Source organism: Ipomoea nil, unplaced genomic scaffold, assembly GCF_001879475.1.
Source record: "Ipomoea nil cultivar Tokyo-kokei standard unplaced genomic scaffold, Asagao_1.1 scaffold2779, whole genome shotgun sequence".
NCBI lineage: Eukaryota > Viridiplantae > Streptophyta > Magnoliopsida > Solanales > Convolvulaceae > Ipomoea > Ipomoea nil.
In genome coordinates this window covers 477,871-493,937 of record NW_017619207.1, presented here as the reverse complement: position 1 = coordinate 493,937, position 16,067 = coordinate 477,871, and the positions used below count along the sequence as shown (strand labels likewise).

General features: G+C 33.8%; 2 protein-coding genes across 3 annotated transcripts; both read right to left on the bottom strand.

The window, feature by feature from the left end:
• Positions 1–1,624: 1,624 nt before the first annotated feature.
• Positions 1,625–8,942, bottom strand: LOC109157235 (GDSL esterase/lipase At3g48460-like). Of its 2 annotated transcripts, XM_019305135.1 has the most exons (4): positions 8,436–8,942; positions 7,861–8,122; positions 1,771–2,300; positions 1,643–1,731 (listed from the first exon to the last, which is right to left on the bottom strand). In XM_019305135.1, exons 1-3 carry the CDS (start codon positions 8,816–8,818, stop codon positions 1,788–1,790), a joined length of 1,158 nt encoding a protein of 385 aa, XP_019160680.1. In that variant the 5' UTR covers positions 8,819–8,942; the 3' UTR covers positions 1,643–1,731; positions 1,771–1,787. The 2 variants fall into 2 exon arrangements, with proteins under 2 accessions (XP_019160678.1, XP_019160680.1); XM_019305133.1 differs by having other exon boundaries at positions 1,625–2,300.
• Positions 8,943–14,997: 6,055 nt separating this feature from the next.
• Positions 14,998–15,723, bottom strand: LOC109157264. The gene has a single exon (XM_019305165.1). The coding sequence runs from the start codon at positions 15,721–15,723 to the stop codon at positions 14,998–15,000; it is 726 nt and encodes a 241-aa protein (XP_019160710.1).
• Between the last annotated feature and the right edge of the window lie 344 nt (positions 15,724–16,067).

Here is a 16,067-nt window from a genome sequence, read left to right as displayed (position 1 = left end):
TTTCCTTGGCTATGAAGGGTCTTTCTCTAAGTCTTTCTTCTTTCTTGATTTCCCCTAGGGGAATTCTTGGAACTCCTTGTGTGGTGAGAGATTATTGTGGTGGGGGTTCTAGGTGCTTCCTATGTCCCCTATTTATATATCTAAGAGTCCTAATTAGGGCCCAAATACTATAGGCTTGCTATCTCTATTCCTTTTAGGACTAGGGGTTGGGTTTAGAGGTGAGGGCCCACGGACTATGGTGGGCATTTTCCTAATTAATTATTGTAATTTAATTCTTTTTTTGGATAATTGGTTAAATGATTAATTGATTTTAGGGGTCGTAACACGGGGTGTTACACTACTATGAATTTGATTTTAGAGAGAGTTGAGGTAGAACCATCGTGTCCAATGTGTGGCTTGGGACATGGGGATACTATGCATGCTCTAATTTGGTGTAACTATTCCCAACTTCTTTCGAATGAGTCCACCATACCTACATCTTCTATAGTTGGCACCTCTTTCACTATGTGGTTCTCGAATGCTTTGGAGGCTTTGTCTGAGGAGAATATTCTTTTACTTGTGGCAGTGTTATACTCCCTCCGTCCCATTTTACCTGTCTTACTTTCCTTTTTAGTTTGTCCCAAAATAGTGTCCATCTTTCTAAAATTGAACATAACTATCACTCTACATTTCCCAATTTACTCTTTTGACTTTTCAAATTTCTAGAGATAAGTACAATTGTACTTTGTACAACTAACACCTACTTTTGAGGGGCAAAATCAGAAAGTTAGTGACATTTGTTATGTTGTATTAAAAACAGTGCAAAAAGCAAATGAGACAATCAATTAGGGACGGAGGGAGTACCATTTATGGAGTTCAAGAAACTCAGTAGTATGGGAGCTAGCTCTACCGTTACCCAAAAAGGTCTGTTCGGTGGCGAAGGCTACGGTGAGAGCCTGGCAGACTATTCACTCCCTCCATGCGTCGGCCCCTGCTATTACCCCCGCTGGAACTGCTGCAACCCATGCTACTATTACGATGAATATCCCAGGTACTACTGCCGAGACCCTTGCCGTTATTCCCAGATGTTTTGTAGACGTCGGCTACCAACCTACGACGAAGAAGGCGACGTTTGGTGCTGTCATGCTTGCACCGGACGGGAGCTTTACGTCGGGCTGCAGTGGCTCATTGCCGATATGCTTCTCACCACTTATGGTGGCGGAGTCGATGGCTTACAAAGAGGTGTTGTTCTGGCTCAATAATAGGGGTGGAGGCTGTCGAGTTGCTCACTAATTGTTCTGAGTTGCACCCTATCTAGTGGCTGATCAAGATGCCCTCTTATCCTATATTGGTTTTACTATTCATGACTGCAGATCTATTATGTCTTCTTTTTCCCGTTGGTTAGTTACCCTAGTGCCTAGATCGGCAAACACATTAGCCCATACTCTTGCTTCTGCGGCCTTTGCTCAGGCTAGTCTGTTGTACTGGGACATTGTCTCCCTGACTCTATTTTGGCTTTACTACAGTAATATATGCAGCTTTTTACTTTTAAAAAAAAAAAATCTATGGACTATAGTGAAATTATCCAAGTTATAACCAATAAAAATTAAAAACAATTAAGAAAGAAAAGAAAAGGGGAAAAAAAAAAAAAACACTTTTGAAGTTTGAATCCATGTAAAAATCTCCGAAATCTCATAAACAAAAGCCTTCCCCGTGAGAAGAGAACATATCAAGGTGCGTTTCAGTATCTTCATCAGTCACTTCAAGACGTCACAGACTATATATAAAACCTGAAAACCCTTATTACTTTATAGCAAATCGGATGTCATTTTCTTGCGAATCAAGTAACTAAAGGGAGGGTGACAAAACGTCCCATTAACGAACTTGTCGGCAACAGCCTTGTACATCGCTTCGGTGAGATGAACGCCGTCCCAGTTGATGTACTCAGAAGGGTCAGGGCAAGAGGAGGCGTTGGCGGAGCCGCAGGTAGCGAAGAGGTCGAAGTTCAAGTCGCCGTCGCCGGAGCCGCAGCAGACTCTGAAGGGCTGGGTGATGCCGTAGCTTTTGGCGCTGGTGAGGATTGATCTGTAGGCGTTCCAGTAGTCGGCGTAGACAATGGTGGCCTGAGGGAAGCGTTGGCGGAAGGCGGCGAGATCGGACTGGAGGATGGCGTTGTGGGTGTGGCTTTGGTTGTTGACGGTGGCGACGCAGCCCATCGCGTCTCGGTCGGCCGGCGGGGCTAGGTACAGCGCCAGTGTCAAGCAGCCTGTGGTTGGTAGGCCTTCAACGACCACATACTTTGCTCCCTTCTTTAGCAATGCCTGCGGTTACCAAATTGTCTTAAAAATAAATGTTACTTTAGCCTACTTATAAGTCATTCTCTCTTTATTTTTCAACTTAAATGGGTCTATTTAAAAATTAATTTCTCATTCACCAATTATTCATATTTTAAATATAAAATATATCAATCTCTTTGGCTATGAAAAATCTGAATTCATTTTGTTCCGATCCAAATCAAAAGTAAATCTCACATCTCACATATATTTCTATCACAAAATAGCCATTTATAATTGAATTTTTTTAAAAATAATTTAAAAATACTTAAAAAAAAAAAAAAAAAAAAAAAAAAAAAAAAAAAAAGATTGCCGGCGGAGGAGAAGTCCGTAATTTTTTTTTTAATTTTAAAGTTTAATTTTAAATTATTTTTTAAAAAATTCAATTTTACATGTTATTACCATTAGTTTACCTGTAAAATAAATTATAACTTTAAGAAGTTATTGACTAAATTGCATAAAAGTGAACAGATTGAACAAATATATAGTAAATATGAATAAAATGTCATTAAATGAATAGGAGAAATAAATACAAATATACGATCCTATCTTACAATTTAGTATATTTTCCTGAACTTGCATCTCACCTAACGTCTTACTAGTTGATCACGGAGACAACAATTGTCTCTTGTGGTACCCAATCAACTATATTTTTTCCCGGCCCCTACATTCAATATAAACATAATATCTAAATAATTACTTAATATATATATAAATAATAACTATTTAGTTTAATAATATTTTTTGAAAACGTAGTTTAATAATTAAGTTAACATTTTTTTGAAATGTAATACGCAGTACATATTAGGAGATAGTATCAAATTCAAACCTAGACGAAAGTTTATGAATTTAGAGACTATATAAGTGATCAATGGGCTTGCTAAGCATATTATATATATATATATATATATATATATATATATATATATATATATATATATATATATACATATAGGGATGCACTCAGGTGCGAATAAGTGCTCAGGAGGGAAATGCGAACGAATCAGCGCGTGACACGTGTCCAGATCTAATAACTTAAAAAAAAAACGCGGTGGCATTTTCGTAAATAATTGAACATCGAAGTGCAAGTAAAATCACTTACAAGTGCACCTACTTTCACCAATAAGTGCATGTAATTTTGCCTTGTTAGCATTCACTTTCCGCAAACATTCATGCACCTGGGTGTGCTTATAACTATATGTGCAACTATTTATAACAATAGGTGCAACTACTTATAACTATAGGTGCACCTACTTTCACCTATAAGTGCATGTAATTTTGCTTTGTTAGCATTCACTTTCCGCAAACATTCATGCACCTGGGTGTGCTTATAACTATATGTGCCACTATTTATAACTATAGGTACAACTACTTATAACAATAGGTGCACCTACTTTCACCTATAAGTGCATGTAATTTTGCCTTGTTAACATTCATTGATCTGAGTTAAGCGGGTAGTAATACCCCTGAAAACCACTCGCAAACATTCATACACCTAGGTGCAACTACTTATAACTATGTGTGCAACTACTTAGAACTATAGGTGCAACTACTTATAACGATAGGTGCAACTAAGTATTGATGCTCAGTGTAAATTTTTACTTGCACCGATAATACATTTTACATGCACTTGTAATACATTTTACTTGCACTTCGATGTTCAATTATTTACGAAAATGCCACTGCGTTTTTTAAAAAAATCAGTGTTTCTCATCCATTAGATCTGGACACGTGGACGGACAGAATCCATTCCTATTTCGCGCCTGGGCAAAGCATTCGCACCTGAGTGTGATTATATATATATATATATATATATATATATATATATATATATATATATATATATATATATATATATATATATATATATATATATATATATGCACGTACTCAGTTGCGAATAAGTGCCCAGCAGGGAATATACGAACGAATCAGAGCACGACCGTGTCCAGATCTAATAGATTAAAAAAAATACGGTGGCATTTTCGTAACTAATTGAACATCGGAGTGCAAGTAAAATCACTTACAAGTGCACTTACTTTCACCTATAAGTGCTTGTAATTTTGCCTTGTTAATATTCACTTCCCGCAAACATTCATGCACCTAGGTGCACCTACTTATAACTATCCACCTACTTATAACTATCAGTGCAACTACTTATAACTATAGGTGCAATTACTTATAACTATAGGTGCACTTAGTATTGATGCTCAGTGTAAATTTTACTTGCACCTATAATACATTTTACATGCACTTGTAATACATTTTACTTAGTATCAATACAAAGTGCACTTAAAATTATAATTAGTTGCACCTAACATTATCATTTAGTGCACCTAGGTGCACGAATGTTAACAAAGTAAATTACTTGCATTTGTATGTGATTTTACTTACACTTTTTACTTGTAAAGGTGCACTACCTACTTGTACTTGTAACACATTTACTTGCACCAAAGTTCGAGTTGTTTACAAAAATACCACCGCATCGTTTTTTTAAAATTACATATGATTCGTTGATTTGGACACTTGGACGGCTGTGAGTGGTTTTTATTTCTCTTCTGGACGACTGTTCGTCTGTTCTCACTTGAGCGCTGCTATATATATATATATATATATATATATATATATATATATATAGTGCAACTAACTTAAATTTTTAGTTTGAGACGAAATTTTTAAATATCCTATCAACTTTTTTGACAACTTTATACCAAAGAGTATTATTCGTAATATATCTCCTTATACTTTATTTGAATAATTTTAAAATCTAAACTCAAAAGTTAATTCTATTTTTGCTCCTAGATTTATAGGTGTACATCAATCCACTTTTACTATTTTTTTTTCCAAAACATGATCCTTGGGTCTTAATAGTATTGTGGTATAACCATTTGTTGTCCTTCATCAATAAAATCGTTTAAATTCGATAAAATACAAAGGCATTTAGATCTTCAATTATGATTTTTTTTCAAAAAGAATAAAAATAAAAATATTGCAGGTCAACCTACTTTATATAAAAAAGATCAAAATGTCTTTGTATTTAAGATATTTCATCGATTTTGTTGACGGATGACCAAAAATGTTCATGCCACAATAATACTAGGATCAAAGGTGGGTGTTATGAAAAAGAATGACTGAAAGTGGACTGTCACCTATAAATCTAAGACAAAAAATGGAATTAACTCTAAACTCTACTATTGGTATCAATTACCCAATTGTTATACCATTATATTGAACAAGATGCACGTTGCAGTGTGGACCATGGTTCAAAATAACATTTATATTATGTATCTACAATTAACTAACATATTATGTACGCTCGATTAATAAATTATGTCATATTACAATTAACATATTATGTACTTACATTTAACATATTATGTAACTATAATTAATAATTATGTACATATTATAATTAACATATTATGTATCTACAGTTAACATATTATATATCATCAGTTAGTAAATTATGGAGCTATTACAATTAACATACTCCATATTATGTACATTTAATTTATTTTCATGTATATAATCTGTTAACTTGATGTACATACTAAATTAATTGTATACATGTACATCTATAATTTGAATATCGTTTTGAATTATAATCCACAATGAAGATGGATTCTGATCCATTGTATAATTTCCCTTGATTACCACGATGGATCATGAGGATTGTATTACACCTTCATTCACACAAAAAATTTCAAACCCCCAACCAAATAGGTGGGGCATTTAATTCACAAACGTATGATGAGCTGAGCCATTACCAGTGATAGGTGCTCTTCACCTACTCATACTATACTACTATTGACTAAATTAATTTATTATATATCAGTATGGACTAACTGCGTCATACCATTTATAAGCATACAAATTTCAACGAACATTTATTTTTGAAGCTTTATACAGGCATTATTACCTGGCCAAGTTCCTTAGCCCAAATGGTATAGGTGAAATATCAATCATTATTGTGGGACCATGGCCTACACAGTTATGTTCACACAGTTGTGTGGATCATACTATCAAATAACTTACATTCATTACACAAATAATATATTTTTAGTATATTAAAAATGTATATTATATTCAAAAAAAATATATTATTTGAGCACTGAAAGTACATTATTTTATATAATGTGCACTCAATACACAAATAATGTACTGTTAGTATATTAAAAATATATTTTTTGTTACGATCCACACAGTACTGTGTGGATCATACTTTTCCGTGAAATACCCTTGACTAAAGATCAATGTTTGAGTTCTATTAATAGTAATCTTAATAAAAGAAATTTGTTATGTTATGATTTAGTAAAACAAATTTCACTTTTAGCCATCAACTATCGTGATATTACGTACTACTTTTAATCTCACTCTTTTAATTGTACCTTGTTACATCCTTGATTTTCAGTTGCTTATCACAATTAGTCATCCGTTTAAATTGTATCATTAATAAAAATGGCTACATGTAATTTCATCGTTCAATTATAAGAGTTTACAGGGAGAAAAATTACATGTTGGAACAAGATACTTAAATAATAAAATTACATGTCAGTTCTGTTATTAAACGGTTGAATGACAAAATTTTAAATGGAGAACTAATTGTTGAAAATAAATAAAAATCAATGATGTGAATAGACAAAACTAAAAAAAAAAAATAAGACTAAATGTGATCGAGAATTAAAGGTGAAATATGATTTATTTAGAGGTACACTAATAATTATTATTGGTTGTATACGTGTATTGGTGCTTAGAAATTATCAAGTATATTCAATTTATAGATAATTGATATTGTAATTGAATTTTATTTATATTCCTATCGCTTCAAGCAAAATAATTATAGTTAGAAAATAAAAGAAAAAAATTGTTTCCTATTTCTTTTTTAGGCAGGGCAGCACCAAAAGTAGTGACACCGAAAGTCTTTCCTTATAGTTATATGTCCACTAGTTTTAAAGAAAATCAAAAGTAGACAAAAAGAACTTATGGATATAGTGCTCTGATTTACTATTCCAGATTCTGGAATAGCATGTTTGCTAAAAATAATTGCAATTCATTCTTTGCAACCAGACGCCTCATATTACTATTCCTAAATCTTACCATGTTTGGTAAAGAAGAATTGCAATTCATTCCTTGCAACCAAACATCTCGTATTACTAATTCTAAATCTTAACATGTTTGGTAAAGAAGAATTGCAATTTATTCCTTGCAACTAGACGTATCGTATTACTATTTATAAATCTTTACATGTTTTGTGAAGAAGAATTGCAATTTCTTCATTGCAACCAGACGCCTCGTATTACTATTCCTAAATCCTAACATGTTTGGTAAAGAAGAATTGCAGTTCCTTCATTACAATCAGGCGCCTCGTAGGTGAAAAAAATGTTCTAAAGAGTAATTAAAAATGAATTGCAAGCTAATTACTTTGTGCTCAATTGACATCTATCTATGTGGCTATCCTTAAAAAAAGGTCACAGGATTGAACTCTGGTGGTGGGTATTGATTCTTTAGACTAAAACTGATAGAGAAAATATATTGAGCAGATACAAACCTGTATAAAGGAAGAAACACTAGTGACTGCAAGGTGCTGAATGGTTTTGGGTGGAATGGAAGATCCAAAGGTGTAAGCATAGTCATTAGCCCCAATTTCACCAACCCAAAACAATGCATCGTCAAAAACTGGCCCACACTGCATTGGGGTGCTTTTATAGTCTCTGCACCCAACACCCTCCAAGTACCGATTGAACCAAATTAACTGCGTTTCCAGAGACTGAGGTGTAATGTCCAGACTTATATTGTTCTCCACGAAAAACCTGATCCAAACAATATAAATTATTAATAAAAAAAAGTACGTATTAATGTCCAAAACTGAGGGATTCCACTTTTACATCACCTTCAAAAAGTTTATTAATAAAATTCTTTGTATACAATTAATCTCTTTTATCAATATATAAATTAATTTAAAAATAATAATAATATTTCTTCGAAATTATTTTACAAATTTTAAATGAGTAGTCACAGAACTAAATTAGGCCCATTGATTCTTTGGAGGAAAAAAATTGAGAAAATATAATAACAATGTTAAAAATGTAATAATTTGTTTTAAGGCCGGCTTGATTTACCTACCTGTGATCTATGGCAGTGGAGCCAGCAACGGCGAAGTTGACACCGTAAGAGGTATCGGCCTTGCGGTCGAGGTAAGGCGGCAAGAAGGGCAAAGAGAGAGCTTGGGCGACGAAGTCGATGACGAGGCGGCCGTCGGAGTAGCGGTTGGTGGGGCGGTGGAAGAAGGTGCGGCCGTAGGGTGGGTTTGATACGTAAGTGAAGGAGGTGGGGCCGGAGGTGGAGTGGGTGTTGCCGGTGTCGGTGAAGGAGTCCCCAAACGCATAAATTTTCTTGAACAGTTTGGCTGCGGAGGAGGATGGCGAAAGGGAGCAGAGTATGATGAGTAGGAGGGTGAAGAGTGCTGTGATTTGACAAGTGCGAATTTTGGAGGTAAAAGCCGCCATGGTTTTTTCTGTGTTGTGAATTGAAGATCGAGAATGGAGAAGATATATATATACCTACACTTTCACTACATAGGTGCACTGGACTAGAATTTGAACATGGAGTTTGGGTGTAAAATTACACTATATATATATATATATATATATATATATATATATATATATATATATATATATATATAGTTGAAACAGAAGTTAAATTTTAAATTATTTTATTATTAAAATTTACAATTATTTAATATTTTGACTAGAAGTTGAAAGGGAATGGGGAATCCCCGTCCCTGCTTAATTCTCTGCGGGGATGGGGATGGAGAGTATTTTCAATTTTCCGCTGGGGACGGGGACGGGGACGGGGATAGGAACGGGACCGCGGGGACGGAGACGGGGAGTATACTTCCCGCCCTCGCCCCGCCCCGTTGCCATCCCTAAGTACATGGTTGGAGGGATATAGAAGAGGAGCAACCGAGCATGCAAAAAATACTACTTGGTCGAGTTGGGCGCAAGCTCATCCTAGTTGGGCACCAGCTAGGCGGAGTTAGGCGCCCAACTATGCGCCTAAGGCGCCTAGTCGGCCGGTTAGTCAGCCAGCGAACTAAAAACCGCATAGGACTGAAATCGTATCGGCTTAGGGGCATCTAAGCGGCCGCCTAGGACAAATTTTACAACACTGACTTCAATAAGTTGAAAAAATATGTATGGACAAATATTACATTGTAATAGAGTCAGTAGTACTAAAAATGAGTAATACTAGACTTAAATTCCTTGGACACACAATAAAATAATCTATAATTTTACTCATTAATTTTTAACTCAACCTATTTAACTATTTTTCCAATGATATACTACATAAAAGTTCCCAAAATAGTTCGAACGTTAATAAATGCATTCCATGATGTGTGTGCAGCGGAGAGAGGTGAGTAGGTGACACTGCCACCGCCCACCGGTGCCGGTGGCAGTTGTAGAAAAATAATCACCCATCACACTTTTATTTTAATGAAAAATACCATTCGCATAATTTTTTTTTTTTTCACTACTTGCCATCTGAGAACAAAGTATTTGGCATATTTATTATCTATTTATAAATTAAAGATCACTATATTTTATGGTGCACTCCACATTTCAGTTTATAGTGTATTACTCCCTCTTTTCTTTCAATTTTTTGTTTTAATAGTCAATATCTGTATGATAATAAGTTTAAACTAGGTTTACAAGGAATTCATTCACCAAAATTACTTATTTGGCAGGTTGGTTGCTTTCTAATGTTGACATGTGTCTCTTTTTAAATTTTTTAAGTAAATTTTTTTATCATCATCATCATCGGAGAAGAACAAAAGAAAAGGAAATGAAATAAAGAAAGAGAGAAGAACGAACAAAAGGAAATTAAAGGAAACTAATCAAATGCGCATAGCAGGGATCAAATAACCGGGCTCTCACACCTAATCACTGTTCATCCGTGTCTTCTCCCATTTCTCCATTTGAAGAAGTTCAAATTGGGTTTCTCCAAAATTATACATAGATTTGAAAAATGGAGAGGAGTTAGACAACGAGAGAAATGATTTTAGTAAACAATTTTTTTAATTTTTATTTGTTTACGCTTCTCAATTTTTCAATTTTTTTGAAAAATTCTTTATTTTTTCAAGTTGGTAAACGATCCATTATGTCGCTGCAAGCTGTTTGCTAATTTTTTGGCTAATTTATTTTTATTTATCCTTTTTCTTAATGACGTGAAAGGAAAAAAAAAAAATCTCTTAGCATTGTGATGCCCTTAAGTCTTGTTTGGTACCATAGTTAGCTTATCAGTCAATTTTGGCTTGTTTGATCACTATTAGTTGTTTGACTTGGTTAAACAACTAATATATATGATTGTTTGAATTGATTAATTAGTTTTTTGCAATAGCTTATTGGTCTAAAACGTTAAAATTCAAAAAACTGTTCAAAACAGCTTTTTTGATAAGCTTTTTAAGAAAAATAGATTATACATTTAAAAGTCATTTTGCATGCAATAAACTATCAACTAACAGTTAATTTATCAAACATTTTTCGACAACTAACTAGTGCTAGCAACTAATCAAACTCGCTAACGACTATCACTTAATATCTATTTGCCAAACACCATCTTAGTGAAATTGTACTACTTCTGTACTTTGTAGTTGTTCCTTGGACCGTAAGTCATGATGCAAAGTTAAAATTCTAGATTTCTAGCTAGCTATTTTAGAGTGGTGCGTCACTAATGGCTCAAAAAGAAACCATATATATGATCTTCGCCTTTCACCTATGCCCATAAGAGAGTACGATGAGAGAACGTAATTCAAAATCAAATTCAGTTTGAGAAGATTACAATGAGACAGTTCTATTGAAAAGCTAACACAATACTCTCTTACACTATAGACTAGAATTAAGTGACTAAGTTACAATCACATACATATAAACTATATGATATATTCTAATAACATTATTATTACTAACAAGTACAACCTCATTAGGTTAGAGCGTACACCTTTATTAAGTAATTTATCTAGATTTTGATTCTCACAAGTGACAATTCTCGTTAGGCCAACTTCTATGCCTCCTGGAGTTTACAAGGATTAGTTGAGTGGATCCGGACAATATGATAAACAGAAAAAATTCGGAACATCTCGTGGTTTGAAAAAAAAAAAAAAAAAACTTATGTGCACGCATCTTGTTGAGATTTTTGTATTGAAATTATATATGAAGTGTTTTAATTGATCTAATTGAATTTCACCTAAAGTGTATTTTATAGAATTTTTAATATTTCATTACTCTTTTAAATGCATACTGAAAATAAAATAAAATACATCTATAATACCGTAAAATGTTTCCAAGGAAAGATCTAGAATGTGATGATTTATTTATTTTTGGGTTGGATAGCAGTAGTTAGTGGTTGAGAAAAATGGGATGCATTAAAGTTTGAAACGTTGCAACTATCTAGCCTGAAAAATCGGTGCGTTTAATGCATGGTAAAAATACAAGTACAAATCTAGCCACAGAAACTGCACCAATAACTTCACCGTTTTCCCGTACTTGATTGCTGCACCGCAAATTATGACTAGGGAAAAAAACACTTTTTTCTCCTCAATTATATGTTTATAATACTTTTCTTTCTTCAGTTATTAATGTATTCACATTTACCCCTTAAGTCATATTAAAAGAGGTAATTTTTTCTCTTTTATATTGGATAGACATTTTTACCTTTAAATCTATTAAGTATTTCATTTATTTTTATTTTCTAACAAATTATTCTTATATGTATGGATGACCACGGTTCAGTTCGAACAAATTTTTTTTATTTTATTTCCAGTCAAAATTTATTTATTTATTTTTAAAATCATCTAAATTCAACAATTGTTTTATTTGATTTTATTTTATTTTTTTCGGTTCTGAATCGTAACCAGAACCGTTTCTACTGTTTTGATTCAGTTGCTGCAGTGTCTGGTTAGGTTCGAATCGAAACGTGGTCATTCATATATATAAACAATAATTTGTTGGAAAAGAAAAATAAATAAAATACTTAGTTTTAAGGGTAAAAATGTCAATCTAACATTAAAGGGGAAAAATTGTCACTTTTACTATAACTGAGGGCAGTGGCGGACCCAGGAATTTTTTTCAGCGAGGGCAAAATATTAAAGTAAAATTGATAATTAAAAAAAAATGAAACACTTAAAAAGTATAGAGATAAATAATGTTGGATATAAGAAAATTATAAAACACATCAAAACATTATAAAATATTCATAACAAAATATGAACATAATCAATTTGATAAAATAATTTGAATAAAAGATCCATTATAAATTACACATCTCATCTCATTATTAATATATAAATGATAAATAAAGATTAATAATTATTGTGTTGTAGCAATATGCACTATTAATAATAGTGAAAAATGTTGAAAGTAGATATAGGGGATTCAAAACCCTGGCCTATGTTAAGGCCAACCACACGCTCAGCCAACTAGGCTAAGCCACATCCTATTAGTATTTCTCTATTTTCTAATACTTATACTAAAACTTGTACTATATATACAAATGGTTATATAAGGGGTGGGGGTGAGTGGGGGTAGCTGACCCCACTGCCCCCACTGTAGGTCCGCCCCTGACTGAGGGGGCAAATGTGGATACATGAATAACTGAGGGGAAAATGTGCTATAAACATATACCTCAGGGGGAAAAAGTGACATTTTCCCTTATGACTATATTGATTGTTAATTTTTACTTTTTTATTTAAATGACATATTTAATTTATGAGTTATATTCGTATCGATGACTCAATTCGTCAGTTATGACTAGGGGTGGGCATTTCAGGGGTCAGTTCGGTTTTTTTCAATTTCGGTATTAAAAAAATGATACCATTCAGTTTAACATTATAATTTGGTTCGGTTTGAAAATGTTCAGTTTGGTTCGGAATTGGTTCGATTCAGTTTAGGAACACAAAATTTTAATATTTCCTAATTTTACAAACACACTACCAGACAATACATATTCGGATAGTCCAAATCCAAAGTCTAAACATTATATAACAAAATAGCAATCCAAAGTTCAGCACACTACCAAGTACTAATTACTAAACATCAGTTGATTTTTTTGCACAACCAGCTACTCTTCAGTTGGCTCACTTGGAATAGTTTATTGAAAAGATGAATAATCATCTATCTGCATAGTTAGTATTTGGAAAACAAGTGTCAAGTACTGTATAGTTAATTTTTGGACACAATCCATCATTGCTAGTGCACTGGAATATTATTTTTCAGTGCACTGAAAATATATTCCAGTACTAGAAAATAATATTAGTGCACTGGAAATCAATATTAGAATGATGTATGTTAAAGCACATTAATTTCATAAAAATATGAAACTAAGGAAAATACTGGCTATTGTAAGAGTAACTCAAGTTAGATATAATTGTGAGGTAAAGCACAATTGCGCCAAACAACAAAAGTGCAATGTGAAGGACAAGTCATAAAAAAATCAAATAATTTTTTTTAAGAGAAATACCAGTGAGAATAGGAACTAACCGGCGGACCAGGCATCAAGGGACTTGGATTTTAATAATAATAATAATAATAATAATAATAATAATAATAATAATAATAATAATAATAATAATAATAATAATAATAATAATAATAATAATAATAATAATAATAATAATAATAATTATTATTATTATTATTATTATTATTATTATTATTATTAAAAAACAAACGGTATTCAACTCGGTTCGTATCAAACTGTTCGGTTCGGTTCGGTTTTTAACCGAACCATTTAGTTTACAAGAATCTCAAACCATTCGTTTTTTTTTTTATTATTTTTTTTTATTTTTCGGTATATTACTAGTTCGGTTCGGTACGATTCGGTTCGAAAAAATCGAACTGAATTGTCCACCCCTAGTTATGATTGTATTTATTTTTTAAGCCTCAGTTATGGGTGAAATGACGTGTTTGGTCCCTGACGTTAAGTTTCCGTTTCAACCTGGTGGAAAACCCAATAACCCTCTATTATTGGACGGGTAAAATAGTAAATTCACATATTATTCTCCTTCTTATATTGTAACGGCTTCCCAGCTTCATATTTCATGGTTCTTTAATTAACTCCAAAAGCATTTCAATAACTCTAGTATGACTTGTTAGGAACTTGGGTCTGCTATAAGGAACACGAGACTTAGTACAAATAAGAGAACACTTGATCACTGTTTTAAGGTTTGTGAAACACATTATCCTAAAATGTTTATGATTTCTCTTACTAAGTAACAAGGGTAATCAAACCATAACTTTTGAGATACAAGAACATGTCAAATTTCTTAGATTGCTTATTCACCATGGTAGTAATTTGAGACTATTAGTATGCAAACATTCTTTTGTCACTACAACAAAAATGCACATAGACATTAACGGTTTTTTACCATTGTCGTAGGGGTAATATTTCTGTTGTTGAAGCCTGGTTGTAAGTCTCGCGCATAGACAATAGTTTTTAACCGTTGTCTTTTCTAGAAACAACAACTGTTTTTGAACTGTTGTCTATTGAGTGTTGTTGAAACCGGTGTTGTTAAAAGTCACGCACATAGACAACGGTTTTTAACTGTTGTCTTTTCTAGAAACGACAATAATTTTTGAACCGTTGTCTATTGAGTATTGTTGAAACCTGTGTTGTTAATGGGTATTTATCAGCTTGTCCTCAGCCAAGTCCCGAATGGGTATTTATCAGGATCGACTACTGCCTCCCTCGCTAGAGCACAGAACCGATCAATGTGGCCAAGCATGCCACAATAAAAGTAGAAGCGATGTAAACGTTGGTATTTAAATAATATCCAGGACCACATACCGTCACGCGGAATGAGTTTCATCCTCCGTTTGATTGGTTTGCGTACGTCCAGCGCGGCTCGGATACGGAAGAAACTTCTGCCCAGCCCAGTATTCACCGTATCCAGCTTTAGGAATTTGCCTACGTAGTTGCCAATCTGTTCCAAGATAGGGTCCGCCGTATAACCATATGGTAGATCGTAGACCTGCACCCAGATCGGCAGCTCCAACAATGCGATCAACGTCGGGATGTCTCCGGGCTCCAGCATGGTACACACGAGCGATGAGTTTTCGAAAGCCCATGGTCCCTGTTCGAGAACAAATCGGGCATCCGTCTCCAGGTAGAATTCAAAGGGGAAGAAGTTAGCCTGCACCTCCACGACCTTGACACCCTTCTCTGGTCGCCAAGATGCTGACATCACTCCCTTCATGGCGTCAAACTTCACCGCCCGATCTGTAAGAAATCTGCCGACAAGAGTCCACACCTTCTTTGTAGTCGTCACAGGGAGATCAGCCTCATCCACTGGACGTATGCCACTCTCCTCGTCATCCAACGTGATATCAGACCACCTAGTAGTGATGTCCTCCATGTTGACGTTTAGACAAAGCAAATACAGTATTGAGATCGTAGACAGAACGGATAGATCACGTATAGATATGCATGAAAATAACCCATGATAACAAGTGGGAGGAAAAAACCCTAATCGTAGGGAGAGAAGACGTGCGACATGCATCGTAAGAATCATGAAACATAAAATATTTATAAATCACCCTACTTTAAAATCAATTCAAACCAAAATATAAATTTTAAACTTTATTTAGAGAGAAACTTAACACACAATTCAATATGATGCAATATGAGAACTGTGGAAAAGGTGTTCAAATGAAAATGAAGTCTAGCAATTACCTCTGCAGAATGACCTCTCAAATTAAA